Here is a 20,441-nt window from a genome sequence, read left to right as displayed (position 1 = left end):
CCTCAACTTTCCAAGAGTTTAACAAATTAAAACTCATTACTAATTTATTAGCAAAGCTTGACCGTTGACCCAGAAATCGACCAAAATTTCCATGTAGCTATAATTTCATAATTTTGAGCATTTGCAGCAAGGACATAATAGAATATAAGCCGGTCAAAGTAATAAACTTATTTCTCAGTAAAGTATTCCTGTATCTTACTCATTTGTGAACAGAAAAAGGGATGTCTGGTTGCCAAGCGACCACGTGAAATTTTTAAATCATAGATATAGATGGTGTTTTTCTGGAGCTTACTGATGACCAGTTTGTAACTGATCACATAGGTGGTTAGGAGCTAGTTTGTTAGAGCATTTATGGACCATTACAGCATCGTTGACCTCTGATTTGTCGTTGATATTGAGCCATCCAAGTGATTCGAAACTATTACTAATTAATGTGGTCATATATCTTAAGTCCTAAGATGATTCTTATAGCAAAGTTTTGCAAAAATCGACACTTACGTATATTAGTGCTAGGGTGCTTGCTCATACTGAAGCATGATAAGCGTTAAAAGAGAGGTAACCCGTGAAATAATTACGAAACCTTAAATATTTCGTTGCATGGAAGCAATCCTTAAGCACTTTTAATGTGATTTGCATCAAGAAGACTTTTTCTCAAAACAAAAAAAATTTTCATCCTTACACGAATTGAATAAGGTCACGACTAATAATGATAGTTACAAATTATGGCGAGCTGGTCTATGTTAGAGACAAACTGTCCAGCCATAATGACGATTAACATCAAAATGATATTAAACAAAAGTCCTCATGTTTGACTTAAGGAATCTTTAAGTTTATCTGTCACCCGTAATAGTTATTGTTAATTTGGGGTTTAACCATGACTATTTTGGACCTCAAAGGAAAACAATAGCATGGTATTGTCATCCTATTAAAGAGTCCTTTTTATAACATTTTGCGTGGCAGATATAAAGACAAACTCCGAATAAATTTGATCAGAAAACAAGTTTATCAGGAAAAATGAAGAATAATATTCCACTCTACCTCGCTTTGATTATTCTGATTTCAACGACTATTGAGCCAAAGCATATAGCAAGTAAGTATTCTTCAACAATTTCAGTCCGTTAATTGTCTGTGTCAGTGTTCATACACATTTTCCATGGCTTAAGGTTTTGAAATGTTCAATATTCCTTCAATTTCTAAGTCAGCTCTCATGCTCGCATGGAAAATTGGATTATGCGGGGAACAAAAACTTTTTTGTTCTATCACATATGGATTTTCGATTGCATACTACACTCACAGAATTCGTAAAACACTAAGAACAGAAAGAAAAAGGCAAGATGAAGCCAAAATCGATTACAATTATTGTTTTTGTCAATAACTTGGTTCCACAAATTACTTGCAATTTAAGTATGCTATGGTAAAAAAGAATTCGTGACCTCAAAACCTTCGTACAAAACGTATTTTTTTATGCTTCATTGTTTCTTTCGTATGCAGGAAAGCATGGTTATCAATCCAAGAGACTTCATATCCCTCATAAAACTGTTAAGCCTAATCTAGCCTCTAGAAACAAGAAACATGAAATTGTAACTCTAGCAGCAGCACCGAGTGTTGGTGCCTTACTCCCCTCAGCACACCACATGACCTTGATGCCTAACGGAGTACCGACAGCATTCGGAGGATACATCCACCACTTAATGCATCGCCATCCTCTGAACATTCCTGTTTACCGTGGATATCATGGTATTTACCCTGTTCATCTACCGCAACATTACAGACCAATTGGTCCCATCGGGCACCGTCTCTTCTACAGACACGGTCCTCCTTTCCCACATCGGTTTGTGCACAGTCCTTTGCCCCAACCACTGAGGCATACCTTGGGTTATGGGTATGATTCCCGTTTTGGCCGTGGTCTCTGGTATGGTTCACCTCTTGGACATATTCCAGCTGGTTATGGATACGGATATAACGGCTTTGGTGAGTGGGTCACTGATGCATTTGTTGAGTATAGAGATCAGTGTTATTATATAACGGCTTTGGTGAGTGGGTCACTGATGCATTTGTTGAGTATAGAGATCAGTGTTATTGTTAATGAAATTCACATTACATGAAATGAGTAAAGATGGGTGACTTACAGCTGTGCTACCCTTTTAAGTAATGAAACTCCTTCTAACGTTCAATTTAATTATCATAAAAATTTAAAATTAATCGTGGTCTGCAGTCTGCCATTTGTACGAATTCAACATTGAAAAATCTATAATCTATTCTTTTCTTTTGAGGACACCGGGGCTTTCAACCACTAAGGGGCTGGTATCCTTACTCATTTGACCACAGCGTTGATTTGCGTGGTGACAGTGGCCCATCCACCATGTTTGTCGAAAGAAGTTCAATACGTGAGTATAAGAGTAAACACTGAGCTTTTTAATCTTTAAGAAACAAAACGAAAAAATTATAGGGGTTAAAAAATGCTAAAAACCGACGCCATTCTAATGTGTTTGTAATTATGTCGAGGTGGCCCTTGAGAGAGGTAGTTGATCATCATGCCAGCCTAGCATTCACGAAGGTTTTATTTTTCTTTCAACTACAGCTGCATCGAAGAGACCTGGACAGGGCAGAAAGGTTGATGTTCGTCGGATGCTTAAAACTTGGCGTAAATTAATACTAACAAAGCGAATACCAATAGTATTTCCTCTCAGTCGGTCAATTTTTCGCTCTCCGTTAAAACGCAAAGTTATTCCATTGGGCCTTCGTATTCAACGTTTCAAGATAAGCCTGGCTCCGCTGAAAAGAATGCTGAAGCAATCCAAGGCGTATAGCAAACTATTAAGTTATAAGAACAAAAAAGGAAAATCCACCCGTGGGAAAACTGGGACAGCTACTAACAGCAATAACAATGTTACATAATAGTTAACAGGGTGCATTTTTAAGTTACTGGGCGAGAATAAGCTAAGTATACTCACAGGCAAACCTGTGTCGATAATCGTACTAATCATGTGATCACGTTTAATATTACACTGTGGAAACATCTTAGAACCAAAAAAAAACCGTTAGCCGTTATGTTGATTGTGCGAAATGAAACATTTCATCTATATTTTTTCCATTTGTTCGTTCCTTTTTCTAATTGTTGTTTCTTGATGTATCGCTTGTAATAAATTGATAATAATAAAGATCAATAAATCCATATCAGTGTGGCTCTAACAGACTTGTTTTGAGTACAACTTAACCCTCCCAATCAAGACGTTCTTGATAACTACAACTGAACAATAGAGTTCAATTTCAAAACTTAGTCTGCCGTAACTATTTCTCAATGTTCATTGACTTGCGAATAGAATTCCTTTTCAAGAATTTCTTTCACAATTAGATGTTAGCATCAAATTGATGAATTGTTGGATTAAAGTTTTAGAATACCACTCTTGCGTCGACGGACGTCAAGTTAGTGGAAATACAGAAGTGTAACATATACGAGTTTACTAGTTAAGGAGATTTTTAGAAAAAGGTCTGAAACCAAAATGAGGCCACCTTTAAGATTCAGACCCTGAGCAGTGTTAATTTATTCACAGCCAAACAGTTTTGAACTGGTCTCGATGGAATTCATTTCCAGTCATCATGAGTCCTTTCCAATATCTGGGTTTGGGTGTTTAGTAGATCATTTGCAAAAATAAATTCGGGGCATGAAAGGCAAAATTAAAAATTAGAATAAAAAGGTGGAAGCTTGACATCATAAGGACAGCTACGAGTGTCTACGACCCATTCCGAACCCGAACCAAATTCCCTGATTTTGCTGAGTAAAATGGGACTTTGCTTTTTACAAGAGCGAGTGGCAAATGTTTGTTTACTCATTAGACATTTCAAGGTATTAGTCTCCAAAACTAATCTAGGCTTGCTATAGATGGTACCCGTTACACAAGCTGCGCAATTAAAAACAAAACAGGTTGCTTCAAGCATAATTAATTTCTTTGTTCGATTTGGCCTCTTTCTAATGGGTTGATCAAACAAGCGCTATCATCGACTTATGCTGCGAGCACTCGTCTTAGTTAAGGACCACTACTTCTAAACATATCATTTTTGCGTAAGTATGTGATCCATGCTAACTTTACTATGATCTTATGTAACGGTTGTGGCACGCTGTTTTGATTAAGTTTCAATCTAATAAATTGGCTAAATTTGTTTATAAGTTATATAAAAGTGTGTTCGTTATGGAAATTTCAGATTTGGGACAACTTTCAGTTTTCAACCAAACTGTGTATAATAGCATAATTAATCATCTTCTATGGTTAATTTTCTCCGAATCCTAAGTTAGGATAATGAGCTGTTAAGTTGTTTAAAAGCTCCGTCCACCTGTGTTAGGGCCGTGACATTTAAAAATAAACTTTCTTACATGCTTTGCTTTTGACTTTCAAAGTCATAGCTTGCACATCCTGCGATAATTTCTCTTGTTATTCTATAAAGGAAACATACGTCAAGCTTAGGATATGGATAAGAAATTTCACCGTGATTTTGACAACAGTCAATAATAACGTTACTAAAGCGGGCTGGTCCCATTCAGCAATTTCTCTTTTTTCCAGATTGGAAATATAAAAAATACTTCAATCAACCATCGCCTTTGCTTTGACTGTGATCATTAATCATAATTTTTTCTTCAAAGAAAAAAACAAGATGCCCATTGGAAATGAGTTAATAATATAGAGGATACCCTTTTTGAGAGATTGAAATAGAGGCATCACATTTCGTGTTATTCCGTGTGCAATTTTTTAAATCTGGAATGTACTTTTTTTTTCTGTACACTTTTAGGTGAAGTAAAGCACAGTGGTCATGGTGAATGCCAGAGTAATTTTCCTCTTTTTACTCACGTGTTCCATTTTGAAGTGTGGAAGTTTAGTAAGTAGAGGTACGATCTAATACAATACATTCCATCACTTTGTACTGAACATGCTTTGAATGACTTAAGTTTATAAAGGAGAAACCTCCACCCGCTGAAGAACTTTTCACTTTTTTTGACAGAATGATACTGTTATGAAGTATTTTGTTAGTTGGTCAAATTTGATTTAGTCATTTGTTTATTTCAAGTATTTCCTTACTATTTGAATTCAAAGTTCGAAGTTATTAGGGTTTCAGCGATCGCGATGAGTTTCCTAACTTCCATTATTGGACGTGCTTACTTTGTCTGCTGACCTCGCCTTGCACAACCCCACCAAAGTTCTTGTTTTGGCTTACGCGGCAAAGATTGATTCGGTTGACCGGAAGCATTAAGTTAAGCTAGTTTCCCTGTCATTACGTCTCACCCGTAAATATTAGAAAGTCCTCTATTGCTTTGAACTGCCTTGTCATGTCAATCTGGTAGATTCCTAACCATTTCATCTAAATTCAATGTAGGAAAGAAAAAGCATACGGCAGCCTATCAAACCTTTGACAAAGTAAAAAAGCAACAAGTTGTTGTTCCGCTGACAAACCTTCCGCCCGATAGCTACGTTCGCAACAATATGATGCCGTCACAAATTCTGCAGTTGGACGGAACAAATGAGCTCAGTCCTTTAAAGTCGCCAAATACTGTCTTCGTAAATGGTGAAAATCAAGAGGACCAGAATTACCCTCTAATAGATGATGGTCACCAAATGGATCCCAACGATGAACCGTATCAAGGGTTACCCACTGAAGACAACACTTACAACACAGCCTACTCGTCTTTGTTCGGGAATGAGATGGCAGATTACAATGATGTTGACAATAATGACGATAACAACGTGGCCCCCAAGGACAATGATGGCCAAGCTACTTATGATGAGCAATCGAACGAAGAATACCTAAACGATGACACTAGAGAAGAACAGGATCCACCGGTGAGGACCATGGTACCAGAATTCAACAATTACCAAAATAATTATGCTGCCATGCAAGGTGCTCTCATTCCTACGCTATCTGGCCTAATTTCCTCTCGAATAAGAGCAATAAAAAGATTAAACTTACTCGATAAAACGCAGCACACATCAACGCCGTCAGAGTATGCGCCTTTGGTAAAACAGATCCTTAAAACTAGAGTTCGAGGAGGTGAAAAATTGTCCAGCTTACTTTCGGAAGGTGTGGCATCTAAGAAGAATAACGCAACCCAAATTCAGAGCCATAATCAGCAGTCCAGCGACACCGACGAGACTAAGATTACAATAGAAGATACTAAAAAGGAAGAACTGAGATACAAGAGTATGCTAAAAAGTGCTGAAATGGCAGCAAATCTAGCCGATGCCGCAAAGACTCTGACGAAGCTTGTGAAGAAATTGACAGCTCAAGATGCAAAGATCGCTAAAAAACCAGAGGAGGAGCGTACGAAACATAACCATAACAACGGAGGTTTGTAATAATTTTATTAGACTAAACTGTAAACTCTGTCGTAACTTTCAAAGAAATCTATTAGCAACACAAGCATTCTCGAACCTGCACTGGCTTTAGAGTAAACCTAAAATGGAGTGGAAACTGATTTATCCTAAATTAAACTCGAAATCATGTGATTACCTATACAAATGCGTTGGTTACGTCTAGTCTGTAAAAATACTATCAATGCAGCGTAACTAAAGGAGTATCGTTCGCGGGAGAATCTTACGGGTTAGTCTCATGGGCGCTCCCCTTGTTATTTTGCTTCACAGTTTCAATAAAAACGATGTAACTTGGCGACTCCATGGCTGAACCAGTAACTGATTTTTATGTTCACCCCTGCTCTAAAAATGAGCGAAGGAGACCATTATGTCTTCTGCCGATAACGGTTATGTATCAATTAATTATCAGATAGCGGTCTCAGCCAAAGCCGGAGAACGCTGGAGCTGGAACGAAAGCTGGAGATCATCAAAATCAAACAAACAAACACGACAAATATATGTCACAAATGACAAAAGTAAAAGACCGGAAAACGACTGAAATTGACTCCCTTCTCCCCCCCTCCCCCCCCCCCCCCATCCCCATTCATATATGGACCGGATAAAACACTTAGGTTACTTCGAAACGGATAACGATCAAAGCCATTATATGTAGTGTTAATGCAATACTTTTTCAACATAAAGACCAACGTGGTGCGAGTAAGGAACCTATCCGAAAGAGAATTCCTTCTACACCGAAACTCTACAGAATAGCGAGATTGCACTTGTTCTTGACTTGGTCTCAGTGGGTCTTCTACAAACCCACTGTCCAAGTACCTGACCACCGAATCTTAAGACCCACTGTTAACTTTATCTTTGCAGCCAAAGATTTTTTTTATCTTCATCTTTTATCAATGACTATTAGCTGCTGCTCCACTTCAATCTGCTTTACTATGCACAATGATCGCCATTTCTCGTTCTATTGTTACAGTACCATTAACTGTTACGAGATATTATGGAAATATTGAGCCTCTACCGACCAACTTGCTTTTACTAAAAAACTAATCGTATCAAAAGTTAATCGGGTCGAGGCTGGGGGTAATGTGGCATTATCAATGATGTGACTCTGAAAATAACGTGACTTTAATGTGTTTTGGTGATCCGCTCACTCGAAGCTACTCTGACTATTAGCTGCTTCTGTTAAATAGTTCACAAGTGTGAAGTGAGCTCTTTGACCGTCCGAATTCCTGTGCAGCAAAGGGGCAACGACATGGACGTGTTTTGATCAACCCAAGAATGATACTTCGAGTTTCATAAAAGTGCTCTGCGTAAGGGTAAATGGTAATACCACTAATGTAGAAAAAATTCAACCAGTTTGTCAGTTTCGTCTGATCGCTTCCGTGCGTACAAAATGTCCAGCTGAGCTTTTAAACCGCTAGTTATTTTAAATGGAGAGTAATAGGATAGCCTGACCATCGAGGCTACAAACGATAGCCTGTGGTCCTATCGAGTTGGAAAAAAATAGATGAGAAATTAGTTTGACTCTCCTCGAGTCAGATTCATCCGTAACATCGGTTATCTATCAATCCATGTAATTCTGTAGCTCTCGGAAACATTCATAATGGTTCTTAGCACGGTTCCTTCGGTACTAAAGACCTTAAACCTTAATCGTTTTGAAATTACTAAAATGGCAGTCAGAATTAAGTGTTACGAGGAGAGACCATGATCATGGTGGTTTTTTATCCTGCCTACAGACAGCTCTGAGGATGGTGAGCGATGGTCAGAATGGTCCAAGTGGTCACATTGTACGACAACGTGTGGTGGAGGATTAACTTATTCCAAACGCAGGTGCATGATTCATCTTCCTTCAGGTCACGGACAGAACTGTACCGGCAAGAGTATCAAGGTTCGACTCTGTCACCTTAACAGCTGTAAATCCACTGAAACAAAGAAAGTAAACCTAGAGCGCACGTTAAGTGAAATGGCAGAGGAGAGAAGTCATATTTACAGGCCATCAGTATAATAAATGGACAATAGATTAAATAAGCTAAGAATTATTCTAATTTGCAGAATTTCAAAGTCATATCTGGTTATGTCTACAGTTGTACACTTGGCAAATTCAAAAATACCACAAATTGCCTATAATTGGTAAATGTATCTACCTTTTATTCAGCCTTCTGATATTCAAATCCTTATGTGCAATATCGGCAGTGGAATTGATTGATAAACCTTGTTTCGAAGAGAAAACGTAAATATACTTTTCTATAAATTATAAAGGGATGAACGATTTTCAAATTTACAAAATAAAAGAGGCAAAGCTAGTTGTTTAGGTCTCGTCAAAGGTATTTGAGAACTTTCCCAATACAACTTAACTCTTTTCCATTCATTTTCCTTTTCTTACCACTACAACTTCTTTTGAAAACTAAAAACAATTGCTGGTGCAGTATTACCGTAAGAAAATCAGCATGAGGATCAATTTGTCACTGCTCTAGGGTATGAAATTTGTTTGATGTATTTCCGAGCTTCAATCTCCGATGTGATCATTTTTTAAAAATGTCGGATCATAAAATGATTAAGACGATCGTCCTTTTGCAAATATCAATTTCCACATAGATGGAATAAAATAAAGGCCGTTAAATATCAAGTAACTATAATATTATGTATTCTACATCAGGTCTGCTCTGGTGAAAGTTAACGTAGTGTTACAAATCGATTGTTTTATATAAATTTCGAATCAGCTCCTGCGCTTACGTCGAATTTGTTCTACTTCACATGTGTACAAATGATAGCCGGGTACTATTGGTGTTTAAAACGATTCGTTGTATGTGTTCCAAATAGCACACCTTAATCGAATTTATTTGAAAATCTGTTTGAATTGTTGTTCGAAGAAAATTCACACGGGAGATTAAATTTTCTGCGTGCAAACAATGGAAACACCAGTTATTAGTAATAACAAATTTATTCTGTGATTTAACCAAGGGTAACTACTCTTCAAATTCATCTGCTTTGGATACGGTTTTAAAAGTTATATCACTGCTCTTCTCTGTTTGGCGAACATTATTTACTATGATGAAAACGAAAAGGACTATCAAGCTTAATTCTCCAAAGACTAGAAAGGCAGTGCTGGTACCAAATTCATGAACCATCACACCTCCCAAGAGGCCGCCACTAGCGTAACCAAGACCGGTGTAAAATCCATTAACGAGACCCTGAAGCGTTGTTGCCACGCCAGGCTCCGCACCAACATGAGACACAAATGAGGACCAAACAGCTGCAGTGGTTACACCTTGAATAAATTCGATAGGCAAAAAAAGCCACGGTCTGCTACAATAAGAATAGTAGAAGAATCGCAGAGCATAGCATAGGAGTCCGAGGTACATCACCCGGAAATGTCCAATGTTTCGTAACAGTCGCTCTGACAGTAGATATACTACTACTTCTGCAGTACTGTTGGATAGAATAATTAGTCCAAACAGTATTTGTTGGGCCCCTAACTCGCGAAGATGCCAAAATAGAAACGTCTGTATAAAACCAAAAGCTGTGCCACAAAAAAATACAATGAATAGAAAAAACGCGTAATCAAATTTCTTCAGCACTCTTAGTCCTCCTATGGCTGTTTCCTTGCATTGTGTGTGATCAACGGGCTTAAATTTAAAACGACTTGCTACGATCAATGCAGTCACCATGAAAACTCCAAAAACATAAAAACACGGAATATAATTAATGTCCATTTCCTTGCTACAAGGATTAGGGGTTCTCCGTCCGCTTATCGATGTACCAACGATGAAAGCTGTCATACCATAACCAACTGATCCCCAAAAAGCCTGCTTGCCGTATTCACGGCTATCTTCGGCGAGGATCTGCAGAGTGGCTGTATCTGCCAAACACTGCGTCGGTGATGCAAAAATCTGTCCAATTACTATAACACAAACCATGAAAATGAACAATCGAGAGGAGTCGGATATTTTCTCAGGTGATGGGTAATATTGTAGATTCGGAAAAGTGTCCTCTTTGAGTTTAGTCGACTTCTCAGGCTCGTAGTCATTTGAGAAAAAGCTTAAGGCCCACGGAAGATATTTGCTGGTTCCAAAAATAGATTCATAAGAGCGAGTGTGGTCATGAACAATTTCGTCGTTAGATTGGTGATTTCGCGATATTACCTCGGTGAAGTTAGTCAGTGTAGTAGAGCCATTTTGGAATAATGACAAAGACAAAGAGTTCATCTCATAACAGGCTTTCGGTTGTTCTCCTATCGGTATTATTGCCAATGAAAATGTTGACAATAGCCAAGCTGACAATCCTAATAATAAAACAAATTTACTTTTATTGAAGCGATCCGCAAGGGCTCCCCAAACAGGCGTAAAAACAAACTGAACAAGCGACCGAACTGCCACAAGAATACCAAGCTGTCGCGGTGATAGGAACAACTGTTTAAAATACAATGATAGATAAGGCCACAGCGATCCAAAAGCCGAGAAGTAGAACAGGTAAAATAGTTTGGACACCAGTCGCTTTCGGTTAATTTTACAATCGAAGCGATGTTTTGAATTCTCATCTCCTTCTTCATCATTGACACAAAGTCTCTCAGAGGACATTTTTGAATCCTTCGGGCATTTTTCCATTGACTCAGCAGAACTGTTTTGGGATTTTCCAGTATGCACGCGGGGCAAAACAGATTGACAACCTTCATTGATACCTTAAACCGGGATGTTGAGTTACCTACAATGAGGTGACATCATCTGGGGAAACAGAAACAGTTTAGTTCAGTCAAGTTAATTTTTTATGCCTGAAGCAAAATTAACGCTTCAAGGCAGGTACTTCGATTGTTCCTTTCTCCTTATAAGGAGATTGATTTGATGATCATTTATTCACTAATAAAAACTTGATAGCCGACCTGATCTCGGAAACCGATTTCCCATGAGTATAATAGGTCAAAGAAAAAGCCATCTCGCAAGATTTTTAGGGTTAGCATTTTCAGCGTTACTGAAGTCATGAAGAGAAGGTAATCGCCCTCGAGAATCGTTGCTTTTAAAGTTGTATTTCAATTGCGGTCAGGCCGTCTAAGGAGAAGAAAATAATGGTCTGTACCTTTTCTGAACAGGTTTAATACCATACCATACCGTTTGCTGACAATGATATATTCCCGCATTTCTTGGAAGAGGAATTTGCCAATTCAGTGAATTAACTGTTTGGTGTTTATATTTAGTTAGGTATATTGTCGTGGCATAAATAATTTTCCCCCTCCTATGTTACTAGAGGTAACCACATCATCCTTAAACTACGGGTTGCACCATGTTGTCTAGGATTTTTTACTGATATACTTCATGCACCGACTAAGCTAACTTATTTATGCCTTGAAACCCTTCAAATAAGCAAACAGGTTCTTGATTAAAAATTAGTCAATGCTTTCGTGATTGCAATAAACGTGTTCCCAGATTCATCTGGTAGTATTGACTACGCATTTTTTAAGAATATTTTTGAGTAATAGTTTGTGTGAAGAGTTTCAGGAAGTGGCTTTCAATTATTAAGTTAAAGTTTGTCATAAATTAAGACAACGATGCACTTACACAAATGCTACCGTGCCACCCGATAAGCTACTTGAAAGGATACGCTTATGGTCATTTTTGAAGAGTCGCAAGGATAACAACTTTAAGGTCAGGTACATCGAGCGAAAGTAGATCTTAAACATATTTTAAAGAAAGATATGATTAATCCATGCCTAAGGTCATCACTTTTGCATCGTCTTTAACATCACCTAAGATTGCATAGGAATCATACATGTTGACAACTGTCAATTATTATTATTCCATTTTTTATATCTTACAGCATTTGTGTGGATAACCAACTTGGCATCCATAGCAGTACTATTTAATCAAACAAAAGCCATTTTTTTGCACAACGATCATAACTTTTTTATTTATAGTTTGGGGAAATGAACACCCCTTTTACAAGAACTTCAGACCATTTGATTTGATAGACTGTTCCCCTACAAACTTGAATCCATACTTTGACGATTTTGTTCAAGCAGAGATAGCTACGTTACTTAACCTTCAGCATTATCTACAGACTGTTCTTCTCAAAAAGTTTATTCATTTTTTATCTACTTTTGTATTTATTAACTGAGTTAAACATGTTTTTATTTGATTTGGAACATCTTCATTACTGGAAGGAGAGTGGAGAGAGACCTAGTTATGCAAAGTACGTTAACATTCGTTGAGAGCCGAGGGAAGCCGCACCCAAAATGAGTGAAAGAGTCCTAAGAATTGGCATAAAAGGAATGAAACATTCCGGACTGTTACAAGATTTTTATAATCTCACATTCATGCGAAAATTTTCCAGTTTAATTGTCTCCAACATCACTGAGCCCGCCAAAATGCACAAGCTACACAACACAGTTTTTAGATTTTTTAGGAAACCCTCTTCCGAAAAGTAGGGATGAAACAATGGTTATCATATTTGAAGACATTCAGTAGAGCTTGTACACACTCTTTCAGTGTTATCGAATGTGAGAGGAATTATTTCTTCTTTTCCTCTCTTCCTTCTTTTTTCGCGCATTCGTATCGCCAAACTTTTCTGTTTGTTCTATCGTTGCTCTACCATACAAACTATTGGCCCAGATGTCATTCAGATTTATGCCGACAGCAGGTAAAAGCTAAACATAGGCTAGCAACCAATAATCCAGCGGCCATTTCTTCAAGACATCATTGTCTGGGTTTGTTTCACGGCTTTAAGAGCCGCACGACTGTAGGGTTAGTACAGGTGGTATTGCATTTGCAGGCGGGGCGTTTTTTTACTTTTGAACTTAGCTGTTGAAGAACTTATTTAGAATATCTTAAGTGATTAAACAATTGAGTTGCATAACTAGTAAAATAAGCTACGCCAGGATTCTTAAGAAAATTCTCTTGACTTTATTTCCCTGAATCATGAAATAGTTACGAAATATTGCTAACCAAATTCTAAATACGCGAAAGATGATATAACTATTCTCTAAATTCACAGGATATACGTGACTATGGTTGATCGCAGGATTGGTATTCGCCACTATGTGCAAGACACCTTTTATCTTCGATCGAACCTTTCCGTGGTGATGGTTACACTTGTATTATTGCTTTCTTCCTATTTCAGACGCTGATGAACTGAACGAAGAAAACCTTAAAGGAAAGATGATATTATGAAATGTTAATTCCTTTTTATCTATATTAGTGAAAAGATTTGACGGTACTTATCTTGAAAACATCTATTGAGGGAAAGTGAACCCTTGATCATCTTGAAAAATATTTTTAGGTTTTGAGGAATAATAATGATCAAACAATGTGACGTTTTCAGGAAATTTATTTTTTCTACAGCATGTTATGCTTTTGTGACAAACTGTACACTGTGGTTTTTCATCACTATTATCTCTGTGCATTACTCACAACGGTTTATGTTGAACTCCAAAGACTTCTCTTAAATCTCTGTATTCTGATCTTTCGATTATTGTGTAATACAGAAAATAATCAGATTATAGAAACGAATTAGACGTGACAAAGAATGATGTTCTATTGTTCGAAATGATTGTGATCATGTTTTCAGGAAGACAAAAACCGCGTGAAAATAAAATTTCTCGTGTTAATCGAAATACTAAGAGGGACATGGCAGCTGGTTATAGCTGGTGGTCAACGACTTCAGGCGTGCAATATGCCAGAAATTTCATTGACAAGCTAACTGTAATGTGCCAATAACTAGTAGTGGAGGAGATAAAATTATGACCATAAGCCACTGAAGTACTGACATTGAATAACGGAGTCCACAATTATAACTCTGTGAGAAGGATGTTTGAGGGAGTGAACCTGAACCGCAGATAGCGCATGCGACTTTCAAAAGAGAAGGTGTTGTTTTGTGAGACCAACTGCGTCGTATAGTTTTAACTTTTCTTTAGAAACAAAACAGTTTTGCGGAAACGTAAACAAATGTTGAGCTCCGGTGAAAATACTGAGCTTAATGGAGAGAAAGAGAGAAGCCCACGTTCAGCCGAAAGCGAGGGAAATTGTTGTCCAAGCGTCAAAAGAAAACTCATCCCGGCCAAATTGTTTTATTTCTTCTATTTTTCTTCTTTGGGATCACTGCTGCCATATTTAGCTCTGTACTTCAAGCAATTGAAGCTTACACCAACTCAAGTCGGTATATTAATGGGCTTGAAACCTTTTGTGGAGTTTATTTGTACCCCGCTATGGGGAGCCGTTGTGGATCGATTTAAAATGGGGAAATTGGTTCTTCTGATGTCTTTGCTCGTTGCTGCTTTGTCTCAATTCTCGCTGTCCTTAGTAGCACCAGCTGAACGCCTCTGTACCTTAAACACGATATCGCGATCAATCAAGGGTCGAAACGATTCATCTTATATTGCCACAAAGCATGGGAACTCTTCTAGTTACTGGGGGAATTTTGTTTTTGTGTCTTCCATTTTGGATGACCTTCCTTGGCCTCTAACTTATACCAGTAAAGAGATGGAAACTCCACAGACACCCAACACTGCGGAACTATTTACAATACTACTTATCATCATTCTGTTCAGCAACATTATCTCGTCTCCGTCTCTTGCGCTCGCAGACACAGTAACGATGCAAACATTAAGGCCAGATGTGCACCTGTATGGACGGCAGCGCCTATGGGGATCGGTTGGATGGGGAATCGCCTCATTTTTAGTTGGTATTTTGGTATCAGTGAGTCATCACTGTCCAAATCCCTTTACAAAGCCTTCTGATATCAGTTACATGCCTTGCTTTGGTACATTTGGAGTTTTAATGCTTCTTGCAGTCGCTACATCCACAAAATTTAAGTTTGCATATGACTCTGAGGATGAGAAGGTCGAGGATACAGGATTAATGAACAATTTAAAGCAAAGCGTCAATATCAAATACATTGTGTTCTTATTTACTGCATATTATTTTGGAATCCTTAACGCCTTCACGAAAACCTTTTTATTCTGGCACTTAAAAGATTTGGGGGGGACGCAGCTGCTATTTAGCATCATTGCAGCAGTAAACTGTTTCGCCGAAGTAAGTTTGTATCTTCTATCAGACAAAATCATTACTCGAATGGGACATACCCGTGTTATATACCTTGCAGCCGCAGGATTTACTTTTCGATGTTCTTGTTATTCGTTTTTATCAAACCCGTGGCTAATCCTTCCGTTAGAGTTTATGCCTGGAATAACAAATGCCTTAGCATGGGTAGCTATGCAGTCATATGTAAATGAAATATCGAGAAATGATAATGCCACAACTCATCAAGGTATTCTTTGTGGATTTTACAGAGGACTTGGCTATGGATGCGGTGAAGTTTTTGGAGGTGTGATGATCAACTTCGTAGGATCGGGAAATGCTTTTAAGGTCTTTGCAATAGGCGCAGCTTTTACGTTCTTAGCTAACGTTTTTGTGGAAGAATTATCTCAAGTCAAGCCAGTTTTAAAAATGCTGTTCAAGCGATTGATGAAAGTCAAAGAATAACATTTACAGTTTTTTAATGATTTAGCAGGTTCCACAAACGTAACAAAGAGAGGCAAAAAGGAGAAAGTACAACAGCAATAGCACACTTATTAAAGGGTAAGCTCGGGATATACATTCGATACTTCCCCCTGCTTCTATTAGGTGAAATACTCGTCTTTTCTTTTCATCTAGATTTGACGGAAAGTCTTAAGCGTAAGGGTAATATGTGGATTCAATGCTGAAATTTTCCTTACCTTTTGCATAAATAGGTAATATTTCAAACCACAGTCTTATCTTCTCCTCCCCCTTAGCGTATTCTTTCGTTTTCACGCGCGGAAAGCGTGATTTTATAATGTAGCCAATCATGTCCACAGACTTTGATATTGGCATTGAATTACATGGACACTTACTTTCGTGGACACTTACTGAGTTCAGTTTAACGAGCTTTTTTATCGCAAATTTGTCACTTTTTTTGGAAAGCGAGAACTTTCGAAGTCTTTACTTAAAGTTAAATGTTGTAGTTAATTTGATAAGTTAATTACAATGTTATTAACTGAGTTCTAGCATCCCATTCGAAAAAGGACATTTTACATTTAACTTAGCGAATAATCAAACTAAACCACAACTTGGTATGAAACGAAATTTTTCCGAAAAGCTTACACCGCTATGAAAATTTGGCGGTACCCCCTATTCAGCTAACTCTTACGTGCTGCCCCTTAACCTATTCTCCTCGCTCTCATCGGTCAAGTGCTGTCTTTTTGTTGCACCCTTAGACTCATAACCTCACCATCCTGCCCGGGTTAATACGCCGAGAAACCAGATGCAAGAAAAGATATCTGGTAAAAACTTGTTTCATATTTGAAATGGATGTCAGTATCCACTCGTTTACTTGAGTGTATTCTTAATGTAACACTGAAATTGTATTGAGATTTATTTTAGGTACTAAATAAGTTGCTCCGAAAGTACCTAAGAGTTAGCTCCTCGTTCAAATGCATGAAACCGGACTCTTTTCTTTATTATTATTCGACCTTTCCCAGGCTCTCACGGTCAAGTGCTTTAAATCATTATTTGACATCTTCATCAAAGCGAGAAGTTCCAAAAGTGATCAATCATGACAATAAACCATTTACTTTGAGTGCTGAAGGAGTGCTTTACTCTGAGAAATCAAATGATAAAAAAGTATTCTACTGGGTACTTAGGCTTAGTAGTCAGCTCTCTAATTTCAAGTTACGCAGTTTAAAGTGATAAATTTCACAATAACAGGTGCTGGTATTCTGTTCGGATTGAGTGCTTTCATTGCTAATTATGGCTGAGTTGGGAAAACAAAAAAAAGCTGTAACTTGAGTTAACTTTAGTTAAAATTCAAAGAAGTTGATAAGCCATTGCAATACGTTTCATCAAAACGTATTGCAAGCATTAAAATTCGCTGGTTTTAAGACCGTGACGAAAAGGAAAAGAGACCGCGACCACCTGTTGAAAACTCAGGTGGTCTTGGCCTTGTCGTAGATGCAATCAATAGCCGAGAGAAATCGAGAAACTGAAAGTTTGTGTTGAGGCGCAGAACTCATAAAGGAGCTAGAAATGCAAAAACCGCGTAAAAAAGAACACTTAAAAAGCGAGCCATGGTGTCCAAAATCGGATCGAACCAACCCATTATATAAAGGACGCCAGAATCATAACAGTCAATTTACCACTGCAGCCAGTTTTATAAAGCTGACAGTTGGGTTGTAAACACTCAAATCTCCTATTTCTTACACCACAATCTAGTACAGTTTGTTAAAATTTTCCTCGTCGGGCACCACTTAAAGGTCTTTGACCTGAAGGGTAACACGATAGTCCGAGAAAATTCGCTTTCCAAGTTTAACTGTGGTTATTGTCGGAAATGACTTATCACGAAAAAAAACTACGCAAGTCAATAATAATTCACCCCTGCACTCTTTAAAGGAAAAATGAACCCCTTGGTGGCAATAAAAATTATTTAGTGCTCGCGTCGGGTAATTTTAGATCTACTATGACCAAGAAAGATTAATAAAATCAAAGCAACCACTTCGAGTGACCATCCGTTATAAAAGGAAACACTGACATTTCCAAGTTCAGCGTTGATCTCTCACTATCGGTGTTCTCCTCACACATTCTAAAACATCATTATGGAATATCTTGAATAACGTAAGGGAGTTTATCTTCAGGGTGCACAGGCTAATACGGTTTGAGCAACGATTGGTGTTGCTCAACAACACGGCACCTGCACGGCCTTGAACATCAAAAATTCAGATGTTGTCACTGGACGGCTATAAACTGACGAATTGACTCAACGAACACATGTTTGACAATGTTACGTGCGTAGACAGGAATTTAATTTTTGTCCTTCTGTGCGTGAAACCTTGATCCACATTTACGGATTCAAACACAGTATTTTATATCATATGATTTAGGGAATAATACACTGATGCTAAGTACTTGGAGAAATGTCCAGTGAAGACAAGAAAGCGATTGCTACCAATGAACGTAACGAAGAAGACAAGCAATGTTGCCCGAATGTGAATCGGAAACTCTTAATTCCGAAAGCGTTTTACTTCTTTTTCTTTTCTGCCTGGGGATCACTTCTGCCGTACTTAGCTTTGTATTTTAAACAGCTGATGCTTTCACCGAGCGAAGTAGGAATCCTTATGGGCCTGAAGCCGTTTGTGAACTTTCTTGTTATTCCAATATGGGGCGCCATAGTGGACAAATGTCAAAAGAGTAAAGTGGTTATGGTTATTTCTATCATCGCCTTAATTACATCCACTTTCACTCTAAGTTTGGTTCCTGGACCAAAAAAGAACAAAGTAGTGGTTAAACGGTTTTGTAACATGACTGCTCCAAGATATTCTAGCCTGATTGACATACACAGACCCGTTATTGATAGCCCAAACTTGGAGTTCCCCGAACCAGGAATTGACAAGATGGTGGATATTGGGAAAGGTCAAGAACACTATATGCCTTTCTTTTACAAAGGCCCCAAGCCTTGGTCTCTTGAACTTTTCATCAACTTAGACGAAAAGACCACTGTTAGGGTAGAATTGGATACAACACAGTGTTTTATGACATTATTTTTGATAACCTTTTTCGGTACTTTGATTTCTGCACCGACGTTGGCTTTGGTCGACACAGCCACACTACAACTTCTAGGCTCGGAAACTTACAAGTACGGCATGCAGAGACTCACGGGATCGATTGGTTGGGGTGTCGGTGCTTTCGTCGTCGGCGCCTCCCTTAAAACGACCCACCAATGTGGTAAAGATAAAGACTACGAGATCGTAGATTACGTTCCCTGTTTTTATACTTTCGCTGGTTTAATGTTTCTGGGCTTGATAACGGCAACGCAGTTTAAATTTGAGGAGAAATCGAAGAAGTCAAAGGGAGCAAGTCTTAGTGTTGGGCTGCAAGCTTTGAAAAGTCCAACATATCTCATGTTTCTCTTCACAGCGTTATATTTAGGCTTTTTGATGGCATTTATAAAAACATTCCTTTTCTGGCATCTCAAGGATCTGGGTGGAAGTCAGCTACTTTTTAGCATCATTTCCGCAGTTAACTGTTTCGCGGAAGTCAGTATGTATTTTCTTTCCGCCAAACTAATCAAACGAATTGGTCACGCGAAGGTTTTATACCTAGGACTAATCTGTTACTCAATTAGATTGTTCTATTATTCAGCCATTCCAATCCCGTGGATGGTCCTGGCTGTTGAGTTACTTCCTGGTATAACAACAGCAGCAGTCTGGGCTGCTTGCCTCTCCTACGTCAGCATCAACTCGGGACCTGGCGCTGCCACAACAATGCAGTGCATTTTGCATGGAGTGCACTGGGGCCTCGGTTACGGTGCGGGAGAGGTGATTGGAGGCATAATGGTGCATCATTACGGTGCGCCGACGACATTTATCATTTTTGGTGTTTTATGTCTAGTTATCTTAGGCGCATATATTTTAATTAACTACTTCTGCGGGTCCAGAGATGGAAAACAAGGCTGCAGTGCAGACTCTGAATACTCAGAAATAAGTGACGATGACAGTAAAAGATAGCTGTAGTGGAATAAAATGAACTCCAAAGAGAGCTTTTTGTGAAAGTTTATAACTTTCCTGATAATCTGAATTTTTGGAATATTTCAGCAGCATGGCTTCTAGCCACATTGAAGAAGCTTGCGTAATTTACTGAGGGAAATGTCTGATTTGTACAACCAACGTCAGACGCCCTATCAATAAAACTGAACTCAAGAAGAGTTCTTGGCGCTAAGTTGGTATTGTAAATCATTGCGCTCTGAAAACATCGAAAACTATGTGGTATTTAACTCCCTCCAAATCCATTTACATCCTTTTTATTGTTACTAAACATGTATCTTAGAAATGGGGAAAAAATTGCTTAAATATACGGGTAGGGAAAATTGATGTTTCAATAGGAAAAAGACATTTTATCAGACTAAATAACGCCAAACTTGAGTTTACAAGCAGCCTTAATAGTTTTTCTTCAAAGCTTGCAACGTTAATTCTACCCCAAAATAACACCGTGAAGCATTGAGCATTGAACTTGTTTTAACAGATATTTTTTACAGACAAATTTTCATATTTGGAAATATATCGCAAAATGTATTAGAGATGTAGGAAGTTATGAA

The 20,441-nt window shown here is 38.2% G+C and overlaps 5 protein-coding genes across 6 annotated transcripts; 4 read left to right on the top strand and 1 right to left on the bottom strand.

Moving 5' to 3' along the window:
* The first annotated feature begins 874 nt into the window (after positions 1 to 874).
* On the top strand, positions 875 to 3,192 carry LOC113666550 (uncharacterized). The gene is made up of 4 exons (XM_027182344.2): positions 875 to 1,090; positions 1,492 to 1,971; positions 2,274 to 2,387; positions 2,582 to 3,192. The coding sequence occupies exons 1-4, from the start codon at positions 1,015 to 1,017 to the stop codon at positions 2,896 to 2,898; spliced, it is 987 nt and encodes a 328-aa protein (XP_027038145.2). The 5' UTR covers positions 875 to 1,014; the 3' UTR covers positions 2,899 to 3,192.
* Positions 3,193 to 3,937: 745 nt separating this feature from the next.
* LOC113666545 (uncharacterized) lies at positions 3,938 to 8,979 on the top strand. 2 transcript variants are annotated; one of them, XM_089182508.1, is made up of 4 exons: positions 3,938 to 4,063; positions 4,786 to 4,882; positions 5,368 to 6,336; positions 8,090 to 8,979. In XM_089182508.1, exons 2-4 carry the CDS (start codon positions 4,807 to 4,809, stop codon positions 8,356 to 8,358), a joined length of 1,314 nt encoding a protein of 437 aa, XP_089038634.1. In that variant the 5' UTR covers positions 3,938 to 4,063; positions 4,786 to 4,806; the 3' UTR covers positions 8,359 to 8,979. The 2 variants fall into 2 exon arrangements, with proteins under 2 accessions (XP_089038634.1, XP_089038635.1); XM_089182509.1 differs by having other exon boundaries at positions 4,013 to 4,063; positions 4,786 to 4,872.
* Positions 8,980 to 9,281: 302 nt separating this feature from the next.
* LOC113666547 (major facilitator superfamily domain-containing protein 6-A) lies at positions 9,282 to 11,071 on the bottom strand. Its single transcript, XM_027182342.2, has one exon. It carries the CDS (start codon positions 10,955 to 10,957, stop codon positions 9,320 to 9,322), a length of 1,638 nt encoding a protein of 545 aa, XP_027038143.2. The 5' UTR covers positions 10,958 to 11,071; the 3' UTR covers positions 9,282 to 9,319.
* Positions 11,072 to 14,284: 3,213 nt separating this feature from the next.
* On the top strand, positions 14,285 to 15,820 carry LOC113666556 (major facilitator superfamily domain-containing protein 6-like). The gene has a single exon (XM_027182351.2). The coding sequence runs from the start codon at positions 14,285 to 14,287 to the stop codon at positions 15,818 to 15,820; it is 1,536 nt and encodes a 511-aa protein (XP_027038152.2).
* Positions 15,821 to 18,107: 2,287 nt separating this feature from the next.
* Positions 18,108 to 20,065, top strand: LOC149040069 (major facilitator superfamily domain-containing protein 6-like). Its single transcript, XM_089181748.1, has one exon. It carries the CDS (start codon positions 18,265 to 18,267, stop codon positions 19,852 to 19,854), a length of 1,590 nt encoding a protein of 529 aa, XP_089037874.1. The 5' UTR covers positions 18,108 to 18,264; the 3' UTR covers positions 19,855 to 20,065.
* The last annotated feature ends 376 nt before the right edge of the window (positions 20,066 to 20,441 follow it).

Source organism: Pocillopora damicornis, chromosome 9, assembly GCF_964200805.1.
Source record: "Pocillopora damicornis chromosome 9, jaPocDami1.2, whole genome shotgun sequence".
NCBI lineage: Eukaryota > Metazoa > Cnidaria > Anthozoa > Scleractinia > Pocilloporidae > Pocillopora > Pocillopora damicornis.
The sequence above is the reverse complement of the archived record's forward strand: the minus strand, read 5'-3'. Positions and strand labels throughout refer to the sequence as shown.

What these genes read in the sequence shown, in the direction of transcription:
- LOC113666550 (XM_027182344.2), top strand. Translation starts at nt 1,015, where the DNA reads ATGAAGAATAATATTCCACTCTACCTCGCTTTGATTATTCTGATTTCA. An exon ending in TGAGCCAAAGCATATAGCAA is followed by an intron (nt 1,091 to 1,491) that starts GTAAGTATTCTT and finishes TTTCGTATGCAG; the next exon opens with GAAAGCATGGTTATCAATCC. An exon ending in TGTCGAAAGAAGTTCAATAC is followed by an intron (nt 2,388 to 2,581) that starts GTGAGTATAAGA and finishes TTTCAACTACAG; the next exon opens with CTGCATCGAAGAGACCTGGA.
- LOC113666545 (XM_089182508.1), top strand. Translation starts at nt 4,807, where the DNA reads ATGGTGAATGCCAGAGTAATTTTCCTCTTTTTACTCACGTGTTCCATT. An exon ending in TGGAAGTTTAGTAAGTAGAG is followed by an intron (nt 4,883 to 5,367) that starts GTACGATCTAAT and finishes AATTCAATGTAG; the next exon opens with GAAAGAAAAAGCATACGGCA. An exon ending in ACATAACCATAACAACGGAG is followed by an intron (nt 6,337 to 8,089) that starts GTTTGTAATAAT and finishes TCCTGCCTACAG; the next exon opens with ACAGCTCTGAGGATGGTGAG.
- LOC113666547 (XM_027182342.2), bottom strand. Translation starts at nt 10,957, where the DNA reads ATGGAAAAATGCCCGAAGGATTCAAAAATGTCCTCTGAGAGACTTTGT.
- LOC113666556 (XM_027182351.2), top strand. Translation starts at nt 14,285, where the DNA reads ATGTTGAGCTCCGGTGAAAATACTGAGCTTAATGGAGAGAAAGAGAGA.
- LOC149040069 (XM_089181748.1), top strand. Translation starts at nt 18,265, where the DNA reads ATGTCCAGTGAAGACAAGAAAGCGATTGCTACCAATGAACGTAACGAA.